Genomic DNA, 11,211 nt, shown 5'->3' with positions numbered 1-11,211 from the left:
CGGCGCACACGGCGCGGCACGTCCCGGCTCAGCCGCGCTCCGCCTCAGCCGCCGCCGCCTCAGCGCTGCCCGGTGCCCTCGGCTGCCGGGCTGTTCTCCCGGCCTCGTACGTGTGCGTGCCCCGAGCCGGGGGGGTTCCAGGAGGTTGCATTAAAAGTACGGGTGGCCTTAGGGAAGTGGCGGGTGTGGGTTTTTTCCCACTTAGCGGGCTTTGTTTTCTGACTTTGCGTGTACTTGTGTAAGGTTTCATGTCTGCAGCGTTAGAACGGAGCTCTAGATCGACAGGGCTTTCTTTCCTCGAGTGCTGTGTTCAGGGTTGGGTCCCACACAACAAGAAACGTTCAAGTGCTGGAGTGCCCAGAGAAGGGCACCAGAGCTGGGGAAGGGTCTGGAGCACAAGTCTGATGAGGAGCGGCTGAGGGAACTGGGGGTGTTTAGTCTGGAGGAGGCTGAGGGGAGACACCATCACTCTGTGCAACTACCCCAGTTGGTCTCTTCTTCCAAGTAACAAGTGACAGGACAAGAGGAAATGGCTTCAGATTGCACCAGGGGAGGATTAGACTGGAAATTATGAAGAATATTTCCAGTGAGAGGGTTGTTAGATGCTGTCCCGGGCTGCCCAGGGAGGTGGTGGAGTCCCCATCCCTGGAGATACTGAAAAGTCATGTAGCTGAGTGCTGAGGGACATGGATTAGTGATGGGCTTGGCAGTGTGAGGTTAGTAGTTGAACTTGATGATCTTAAAGGTCTTTTCCAACCAAAATTATTCCTGTGATTCTTACTGAATAGGGTTGCATTTAGTTTCATTTTATTTTAGGGAGAGTGAAGTAATAACTGGATACTATGTTCTTCATAAGTCCCATGGTTCTGTCGTCATCTCTGTCCCATGTATGGAGGGCTGAGGCATTTCCATCCAATGCTCTCCTCAAAAGCTCTCACATCTGCTGTTTGAGACTGTCAGTTGAAGCCCTCTCACATCAGGTGCCTAAAAGGATGATCATGATATGAAGATGCTGCTGACCTCCTTTTCCTTACGTGAGATAGTCTTTGTTGTCTACTCTGCAGAGCAAGAACAGGTTATTTTTCCATGTTTTCTTTGGTGCTGAACAGATCATCTGCACTGCTGAATACCATGACAAAGTCAAAATGTTTTCCTGCACTTTTTCCATCTTCCCTTCTCCCATCAACTTCTGCTAATTGACTGATTTTGCTGCTAAAATCATGTTGCTGAACTGCATCTGCACTATCTGATGGTCACTTAGGAGCTTTTAGTGATGTTTGTCTCCAGCACATGCATCTCACCATGATCTTGGTTAAATTGTGCACAAAATGCTGCCAGTGTCCCTTCTGCATATTCCTTATAAGAAAACCTGGATTTTGTTTTATCTTGAGCTTGCCTTAGGATACCATTGCTGAGCTGCAATTAAATCTGGTTGCTCTCAGCTGAGACATATAGTTCGAATCAGAGAAGATCTTTTGAAAAGTGATTTATAAAAGCTAATCCATCTATCCTATGGATAGGTTAATGGAAAGCCCCCATAGCTTGGCTACTCAAAACTGAGTCATGGGCCTCAATTTGCTTAAGGTTTTAATTCCTGTGAAGTATAATTCACAAACTGTAGTTGTTGGATGTTGCCTTGAAGCTACTCAAGAATAAGCAATGGGAATAAAGTTACCTTTTATAGCTGATAAGCTTTTTCAGGTCTGAGTTTGACACCTGCATGAAATATATGGAGCAATTAGCATGATTTGCCAGCAGTAGCTGGTAATACTAGCCACAAAAAAAATCTATTGGAGGAGGCTGGAAGAGTGCCAGATGGGCTTTTTTCATAATTTATAGTTCAGTTGTTGATGATTTGTACTGATAAATGTAGACACTTTGACACATTCTTAAGATTGCACTGATGACTATTAAAAGTCAATATCCATAGAGTTCACGTTATTGTAAGTTGGGAGCCCAGGCTGCTGCATCAGCTGTGTTGTATTTTTAACTCAAATGTTGCAGTGATAATGTTAGAAAAGAGCCTTCCTATCTGGGAGCTGCAAGGCAAGGTCTGTTCTGAAGCCTAACATAGGGCTTTAGAAACCTACCTTTATATCGTTAATTTTCAGTTGCAGCTGATTGAGATTAGGAACACACACCCTTGACAGTATGACTAATGTGAAATACCACAATTCCAGCCATCACTTAAGCACATCATATTTCAGCTTTCAAAAAATAAACTCTCACTTCTATGGAGTCAACTGAATTTGCAAAACAATGCTTTTTGTGGTGGAACTTTTTACAATTTCACTCATAGGTAGAGTTACTGCACCCACTTGTGGAGGAGAGCAAAATTACCTAAGCAGAGATGGATGGGTCTTCCTGTCTTGTGTCCACTTATTTTAGATTTTAGTCATCGTTCAAACCACTGAAGCTGCAAAATTCTTTTGTTGTTACCTTAAGTTTCAAGCCACCATTAAATCTGTCCATGGCAGGAGAGAGCAGGCTGTGTTGGAAACAGCTTCTGCCCTGAGGTGAGGTTCTGGTATGCTTTTGTAACTAATACAGGTAAGCACTAGTACTTTTGTATAAACAATTACTCTAGCAGCTTGCGGGGTTCAGGGTATGATTGTGGAAACCTGTATTTGAGAAAGATACACTGATATTTCCAAGCTGCTGTAGGAGGATTAGTATGATCAATGGAACAGGATTTTCTGTATGGGGAGACTAGAAGAGGAAGACTACTGAGCTCCATCAAAAACCCAAAAGGCTTAACAAGGGTATGGTTCACTATCTGCTCTCTTGATATGTTTGCATTGTCAATCCAAAAGGCTGTAATTCTTTCCAAACATAGGTGGATGTGTTGTAGCTAGGTATGTGAGGTTTGTATGTTTTTAAGGCTGTATACTTTGTGCATCACACAGAGCCTCCTTTGTTTCCTCTGGATGACCAGGAACCTCTTGGAAACGGCTGGGCTGCTTTCACTTAAGTTTGGTGGAAACTCTCATCACTTACTTGAGAGACACAGCTGTAGCTGGACAATGGCCATGCTCTCTTACTCTTAAATCCTAAGTGAAGAGAGTTTGAGACATTGCTGCTCAAGAACAACTAATGTGGGATAGAAATTGGAAGATGAGGTTCTTGAACAGTTTTTCATACAAACAGTAGCAAAGTAGATGGGAAACCTATATAGTTTTAAGATGTAGCTTCATTGCTTTATGAAAGGATTCTAGAACATATTTTTGAAAGAACAAAATTTGGCTTAATAGGTCAGGCTTCCCTTCCAGGACTTGTGTTACAGAAAACCAATTTGAATGTTTGACCACTATGGCCTAATGCATCCAACAAGACTGTCTTAAGGCTTCAGAAAGAGCCTGTCCTGCGTAAGGACTAAGGAAATAGATGTATGTACGTTAGCTTTAATCCTCCTAATAACCAGAAATGTTTTGTACTACCCATTCTTTTTAACTGTTTTATGGAATTAAATGCAAATCTAATATGTAAGCCAGCTGATTGTCACTGCAGGCTCTTAAATGTTTCACAAACATGCTGTGGCTGTTCTCATAGAAAGATTAAAATGAAGTTAAGAATGAAAATGCTAAAATTGGGTGTGACAGGGAAGATGATCACTTGCTTCTGGTACTGTTTGTTGCTGGAGCCCTCACAGGTCCTTGCTGAACCTCAGCAGATGCCAGTGGGAAGATTCCCATTGGCTTTAGGGAAAGTTTACAACCATCAGCACTAAGGATGACAAAGATCTTTAAGACTGACTCATCTTTCCTGCTGGGTTGCTTCTTTGCACTGTGCTTTTGCTTATGACTCACGCTGATTTTCAGGACTTCAGTATTACAACTTAATAGCAGAGATGAGCTTCCTTGGAATAAGAGTTTCTGTGCTGAAGGTGCCCTGTAGCTTTGCAGTGAGATCAGGGACTAACGGTGACCCTCTAAGGCACTGTATGTTTCTGCTGTGTGGTGTGTCTTTCAGCTAGAACCAGATTCAGAGTGTGAGTGGACAAGCTTCTGTTCCTAGGCAGCATTAGGATACAGCAGAGGCAATGAGCTGCAGGTGCAGAGCTTTGCTCTGGGCTATAATCAGCTGCCTTTTTCACAGTATTAGCCAAATCATTCCCAGTAAGAGAGCCTGACATGCTGTGGTCATGCCAACTCCACGTGCCACCCAGACTTGCGACACACAGATGACTTTTTGACCTTGTTTTTTAGGCTAGAGATCAAGTCATTTAGGTGTTAATTTGATGTGTATAAGACAGAAATAGGTTCTAGTCTGATTCTTTCTCAATAGTAGATATTTTTTACTGCTGAACTCCCTTTGGTGTAAGATATTTTTCTCTTTTCACAGTGGAGTGCATAGTTGTGTTGTGCTGATGGTGCACTGCCAGAGCACTTCATCCAGAACAGAATGAAACAGTTTGACTGAAATGGATCTGGTTTTTCTTTGTGTATCTTTTGAATGGTCAAGTTTTGAATAGTTAAGGAGGATGTCTTCAGCCAGCATAGCTGCTCAGCAGCTGATGGGGCTGTTACAACCATGTCAGGGATCTGACCTGAACTTCCGCTTCTCTGAATTATTTGACTCTGAACCTATCAAGTGGAGCTGAAAATGTGAATTGCACTTGCCACCACATGTCCCTAACTTTCTTCAGCATGTTTTATTTGTTATTTTAGAATGCAGAAATGAACCTTTTAACTTTACTCTGAAAGCAAATATTGACTTTGTTTCATAGTAAATCTGGACTTTGCACAGGAGGGGAAAAGCCTGACATTCCTGAAAATGGCAGCTGAGAAATCCACAGACGTTCCAAAAACTGCTAGACAGTTTGTCGTTAAGGAACAGGTATGACATGCTTGCTTGGGTTTGACATGTGTTGCTGTTAACAATAATCTTGAGACTCATCAGAATGTTTGTGAGTGCAGAGTAAGAAATGCTACAGGTGCTGTATGTGTTTGTAAAACCTATTCAGTAGGCAAAATGCTTCTTAAAGAAGTTGGTGTTTGTCAAAATAATCATACGAATTACTACTGTGGAGGGAGATATCTACAGTGTTGGATTATTTTAAGATGGATTATTGGATTATTTTTTCACATTTTGTTTCTTATACTGTCCAGGCTGGTTTCCACATTCAGAAATAACACTGCTATCTCTGGGAGACTGTACAAATCATGAAACTCAGCCTTGTTTTCTGTTCCTTTAAGACGATGAACCACTAAGAGTTGCCTCCTCATTTAGGGTTGTACCTTCTGTAAGGGTTTCACTTAGATAGTTACTATTCTAAAGGCATTAGGTAGAAGGTAGTGAGAGGGGTTTTTCTTCTCCAAGGTATTATGCTTGCATCTTCACAGAATCAGAAATTATCAGGTCCTGAGGAGGGAAGTTGGACGTACTTCTGGGTGCTTATTAGGAGCACTTTCACCCTAATTTGAACTACCTGCATTTGCTTCTGTTCTCTTTTAAGTGAATTCTTAAAAGTTAAGCTTTGGTGTTCAAGGCAGGTTTGGCAACAATGTCAGACTGTTGCTATAACACAAATGCAGGTTGTTTTATTCAGCGTTCCTTCCTTGGAATGCAGAGTCTTGTCATGTCTTCGGGTTTCAAGGTACAAACATATTTCAGGAAAGGAGAGACTGACATTGCTGAGATATAGTTACTTGGGTGGTTTTTTAAATACTAATATTTCTCAAGCATAAAAGTTTTCATTTTTTGTAAGCTTTTGGGGTTTTCTAGTAAGACCTGTTTTCTTCATAGGTTTTGCAGGTAATGTTTTCATTTTATCCTTATTTTTCATAATGCCTCTTAATTCTCCTTGGAATTTGAAATATTGCACTCTTTAGTGTCATTGAAAGTTTGTAATTGGATCTTACATCTTTTAAGCTATTTAAGTGTTTTCAGTCAGTTTGTGGGATTAATAGAGAAGAATATTTGTCATACCTCTGCCAGTGGCCCTGAAATTGTAGATGATTCTGTAACTCTTCAGTAACCATGTGGTCTGATGTTGGAATATCTTCTTTCGTGAAAGCACCGACTCATTTCCTTCTCCTTGTTTCTGGAAACCCACAGTCAGGCTGTTGTAAGCAAAAGCAGGTGTTATTTGCCCATCAAAATAATGGATAAAGCAATAAAAATAACTCATTCTAAAGCTGATAAGTGCAACACGTCATGCAAAGAGTCCTCAGGCCCTAAACAGGGGATTTAGCAAAGCAGAAGTTATGCTCTGGGTAAGCTTCCACAGCTCTTCATTGTGGGGGGTGTGCAATGAGGGAGATGACAAAAATCTTTTTTATTCTAGGGAAACCTGGCAACTTTCAGTATTCTCACCCTGTAGGCTGTTAGCAGCAAGGGTTTCAGCTAACTCTGGAAGATTGTGGAACCACTCCCATTGTAATTCACTGCATATCCTACAGTACTTATTGCTTCATGACAGGAGAGGCCAAGAGCTGTACTTAAGAATACCTGATTAAAAACAAGACCCTTTGTTTGACATTGTTTTGTACACATAAAACCTAGGTTTTTCTTTTGTCATTTTTGGATAGGTCTAATTTCTTACAGACTAGAGATTTCTTTTTCCTCTAAGATTCCTGGGGCCTTTTCTGATTGCATCCATTTTCCCCTTTTTGCTTCGGTGAGAGGGGTAATGATCTGCCAGTTCTGTTGAGTGCTGCAGTAATGTGAGACCATGATCACTAATCTAGTGCTGCTTGTTCTCTGCAGCGTTGAAAATAATTCATTAATACAAAACATTTGTCATGTGTTTACTTAACTGAATTGTATCTATTCCTTTCCTTGGACAACTGATGGAACAGAATGTCCATCTGTTTTTCTTTTGGATCTTCCTGTACTCTGATTCTGCAGCTATTTAAAATACATTTAAAATATAACTGAATGCTTCCAAACAGAGTTGCTTCTTGTACCTGTTATGAGCATCTTCTTTCCTGCTGGGTTGGTGACCACAAAGCCATTAGAAAGCCCTTTTGAGAACACACAGCTCTCCTCTACCAATTCCTCTTACGTGGAAATATTATCCTTTCCAAAATAAGTGCCAAAACTCCTACATGTGATATCCATGAGGCCACATTCACAACCATAGGAGTGCTGCTGTTATTTCAGTTGCCTGTCAAAATAATTGCTCTGAAGAACACATTTGTAGGATTACATGAGTGCATCCAGCTCAGTTACAATTCGCTGGACACCTGAATCCCTTTTGATTTGCCTTCTGCCTCCAGCTGATGCTGTTCTGGGCTTCAGTACTCCAGCTATAGCTGCCTTGTGTGCTACATTTCATTTCTCCATACTCTTTTATGTTTTTTAGCTAGTGATTCTCTCACTTTTAAGTTGAAGATCTCCGTGGCCACACAGGCCCTGTTTGCCCCTTGTCCTGCTCCAGAGGGTTGCAGTGTGCCAGCCACGTGAATGACTTCTTGGACTTCATCCTTTGCTACTATTTAATGTTGTGGGTTTTCCCGGATACTCTTTTCCCCTTGCTTATGCTTGCTCTAGTGCTGTCAGCAATGTGTCTCATTAGACAGTAGGAAACGATTTGTTCATCTTGCTTGTGATTTTCTATGGGCATTGATATAAAATTCTGGATACAATACCTTTAGCAAAGCCTAAAATACAAGTTACATTAAAAGAAGTAAACTACTGGGCTAATGCCTAGGGATTTTTCCCTTTGAGAGGAATTGCATAAAAGATGAGGAAATGTCACAGGGCAAATAAACTCATTTAGGTCAGAAAAGTCATTTTGTAATAATGTTAATGCCAAGCACTCCATCTGCAGCTATCAGAAATCCTAAAAGGGCAGATGTGTATCACTGCTCAGTCACAGAACAGTGGTTATACAGGGCCACACAAGGACTGACGTGACAACAGGAAAGGTCTCAATCATTTGTTTTGCAGTCTTGCCTGCTTAGCTTTTAGGCCAGGCTTTCTGGTGAGTGGACACTCAGAGGCACCAGCACAGCTGCAGCCTGTGCAGACCAGTGATCACTTTTCAGCTGAAATGTGACCTTTACAAAATGCTTCATAAAAAATGAGGACTTTCCAGTACATAAAATCCCACTGAATTCGTTGCAACTTGGTTATAAAAAATCATGTTGAGAAAAGTTACTGGTGTTATTTTCTGTGTCTGTTCAAGAACTTAAATGTTGTTGGGTTTCTTTTTCCCGTGTTAGGAATGTGGTTGCATATTCCTGCAGGTGTTCTGATGCTGAGATTTTGTCTTTGAAAGAGCCCAAGAACAGTTGTGTTGTTTCTTCCCTTAGCCCCCAAAGATCTTGGGAATTAATCTTGTAATGTATTTAATGAAGAATTCTTCATTTTAGGTGATTGCAGAAAGAAAATGGTTGAAGCTTGCAGAAACAACTTACACTGATCCCTTTGGTAAAACCAGGTAACCACTTCTTGGGCATTTCAGATCCGATGATGTTCTCAATGGCACAGAGTAGCCCCAGGGTAGAGAACAGGAGCATTGCAAACCTATTGCACAACACGAGATCTACTCATTGTGCAATTCCTTTATAGTCCAGAGGAAAAAAAAAATCTTATTCTAGCAGCTGTGCTGGCATCTGGCTTGGAATTTGGCTCCTAAATCCTTTTGGGCATCTTGGATCCTGGTTTCCCTCCTAGGTCCGGTTCATGATGGTGGCGATCTGAGAGCCCATGCCATGGCTTTTCTGGTTTTTCATTAAAGGCTTCTCATTCCCTGCTGATGGTGCTGGATCTTGCACACTCTTGACCAGTTCCTGCCCTGTGGTATATGATCATGCCTGGCCAATTTGTTTGCATGTTTTAGTGTTGCTGTGCTCGTCTAGATGTGACAACACGGCTTTGCTCCCTCCCCTTAGGGTGTTAGATCCTGGGCTGATGGCTTCCTCTAGGGCCTCTCAGTTCCAGCAAAGAAGCATTTTAAAAATCCTTTTTTAAAATATCAAAGATTGGAACTTTTGTGAAAGGTTTCTCATTGCTGGTGGGTTTTTGGTTTTCACTCACCTCATTGCTTCTTTTGAGAGAGAAGCTTGGGTTTTCCTTGCCTGTGTGCCCCTTGTGTACTCCAGTAACCGAGCTGAGAGTTCACAGTAACTTACACTATAAACCTTAGGCAAAAGCACAATAAAAGGTAGAATTCATGTGGCCTTGGTACAAAACTCTTTAAAAATATGACATCTTTTATGTATAAATTGCTTTATTTTGCACATTTTCAGCATCCTTTTTATAAGACCTACCTGTTCTGTGACAATCATTTATACCTTTCCCTTATTTTTAATGATCTTCAGCAATCACTAGTTAACTATTTTCCCCCTCTCCTTCAAGTATGCAAACCAAAATTCTCCTGTAGCTATTTTACAGTGCCAGTATGTGACAGAGCCTGCCTAAGGGCGGCTGCTTTCTTCTGGGCCTCACTCTGTGATGGTGTTTTATGTACTAATTTGTTCTTTTTCCTGTGCTGAACAGAACTTGGGAGACTGTAAAGCGTACAGGGAACAAGAAGGGTGTTTCAGCTGATGGTAAGACACTGGTGACTAGTTTTGTTTGCCTTTTTTCCTGTGAAAGTTCTTCTGATAAACTCACAGTGCAGACTTAGAGCTCATCTGTTTCTCAATGATGAGAATGTGGAACAAAGCTCAGTAGAGTTTACTGTACCCCTGAGCTGAACTTCAGTACAGAAGAATAAGAACGTGACAGGCAGGAGTGGTTTCCTGAGATCACTTTAGGAAAACAGAACCTTTTCCAAGGCAGGGTGGATGCACTGATACAGAGTATCTCTGGTCATTTGGGTCTGCTGCTGGGGGCTAGGGAAAGAGTTCTGGGCCCCTCACTTACAAGAAGGACACTGAGATGCTGGAGCGTGTCCAGAGATGGACAACAAAGCTGGGGAAGAGTCTGGAGCACAAGTGATGAGGAGCAGCTGAGAGAGCTGGGGGTGTTTAGCCTAGAGAAGAGGAGGCTGAGGGGAGGGAGACACGATCATACACTGCAGCTACCTGACAGGAGGCTGCAGTGGGATATGAGTCAGTCCCTTCTTCCAAATAACGAGTGATAGGACAAGAGGAAAATGGCCTCAAGTTGCACCAGGGAAGGTTTAGGTTAGAGATCAGGAAGAATGTTTTCAGTGAGAGGGTTGTTAGATACTGGCCCAGGCTGCCCAGGGAGGTGGTGGAGTCCCCATCCGTGGAGGTATTTAAAAGCCATGTAGCTGAGTGCTGAGGGCCATGGGTTAGTGATGGGCTTGGCAATGTGAGGTGAGTGGTTGGACTTGATCTTTTCCAGACAAAATGATTCTATGATTCTCTTTGGGCAAAAGAGGGATGTGATGTAGCCATGAAAAGAGTGTAGGAGGGGCTTCCATACAATGGCTTCCAAGCAGTGTCTGCAGACAAGAGAGAGCCCTTCCCTAAATACTGGTGGGCTGAAGCTCTGTCTTTCTTGGGACATGTGCACTTGGGACCGAGCACTTTCTGCCATACTCAGGTTCTGTGTCGTGCTGTCTCCCGTTGGTGCTGTAGGTGTGGCCGTGATCGCAGTCCTACAGAGAACTCTGCACTATGACTGCATCGTCCTCGTGAAACAGTTCAGGCCCCCCATCAATGCCTATTGCCTGGAATTTCCTGCAGGTGAGTGACTGAACTGTGAAGATGTCACAGGCAGCTGCCAGTTGAGTGTGTTGAGACATGCCTGGAGTGTCAGTATCAGCAATGTCACTCAAGCCAGAAACCCATTGAGCTCTGCAGCTCAGCGTGTGACTCAGAACGGGGAATGCTTGATAACAAATACAAAATGAGTTCATTTTAGCACTTTGGAGACGTTTTGCCTGATAGCCTGGTAGCAGAATATTGTGTTTCCCTCCATTCCTCCGTTTTTTTTAAGAGTCAAAGCATTTGACTTTTCCCTCATGAGGATATTAGTGGGAAGGCAGCACGCTTCTGAGGTCATCGAAGGTGTGGGCACCAGCACGGTGAGTCCAGGAACTGAGATCCTTCCTAAAGTATCCCTCTATACAGGGCACTGAGGATGTTTCACCTGGATGTGACCTTGGTGTGAGTATTGTGGTTACATCTTTGCTTTTTAATAGCTCTTGTGTATTTTTAATCTCACAGGCCTCATTGAGGAAAATGAGACTGCAGAAAGTGCTGCACTGCGGGAGCTGGAGGAAGAAACTGGCTACAAGGGTGAAGTGGTTGAATGTACTCCAGGTGTGTGGGGTTTTTATATTGCCCA

General features: G+C 42.5%; 1 protein-coding gene across 1 annotated transcript; it reads left to right on the top strand.

The window, feature by feature from the left end:
* Positions 1-11: 11 nt before the first annotated feature.
* Positions 12-11,186, top strand: LOC104563388 (ADP-sugar pyrophosphatase-like; the record flags this gene model as incomplete). Its single annotated transcript, XM_062019754.1, has 6 exons — positions 12-156; positions 4,727-4,836; positions 8,319-8,386; positions 9,448-9,500; positions 10,500-10,607; positions 11,091-11,186. Coding segments are annotated over exons 2-6 (388 nt in total), but the record flags the coding sequence as incomplete, so codon positions are not given.
* Positions 11,187-11,211: the final 25 nt, after the last annotated feature.

This window comes from Colius striatus, unplaced genomic scaffold, assembly GCF_028858725.1.
Source record: "Colius striatus isolate bColStr4 unplaced genomic scaffold, bColStr4.1.hap1 scaffold_149, whole genome shotgun sequence".
Taxonomy (NCBI): Eukaryota; Metazoa; Chordata; class Aves; order Coliiformes; family Coliidae; genus Colius; species Colius striatus.
This window is presented reverse-complemented; position numbering and strand designations above follow the sequence as displayed.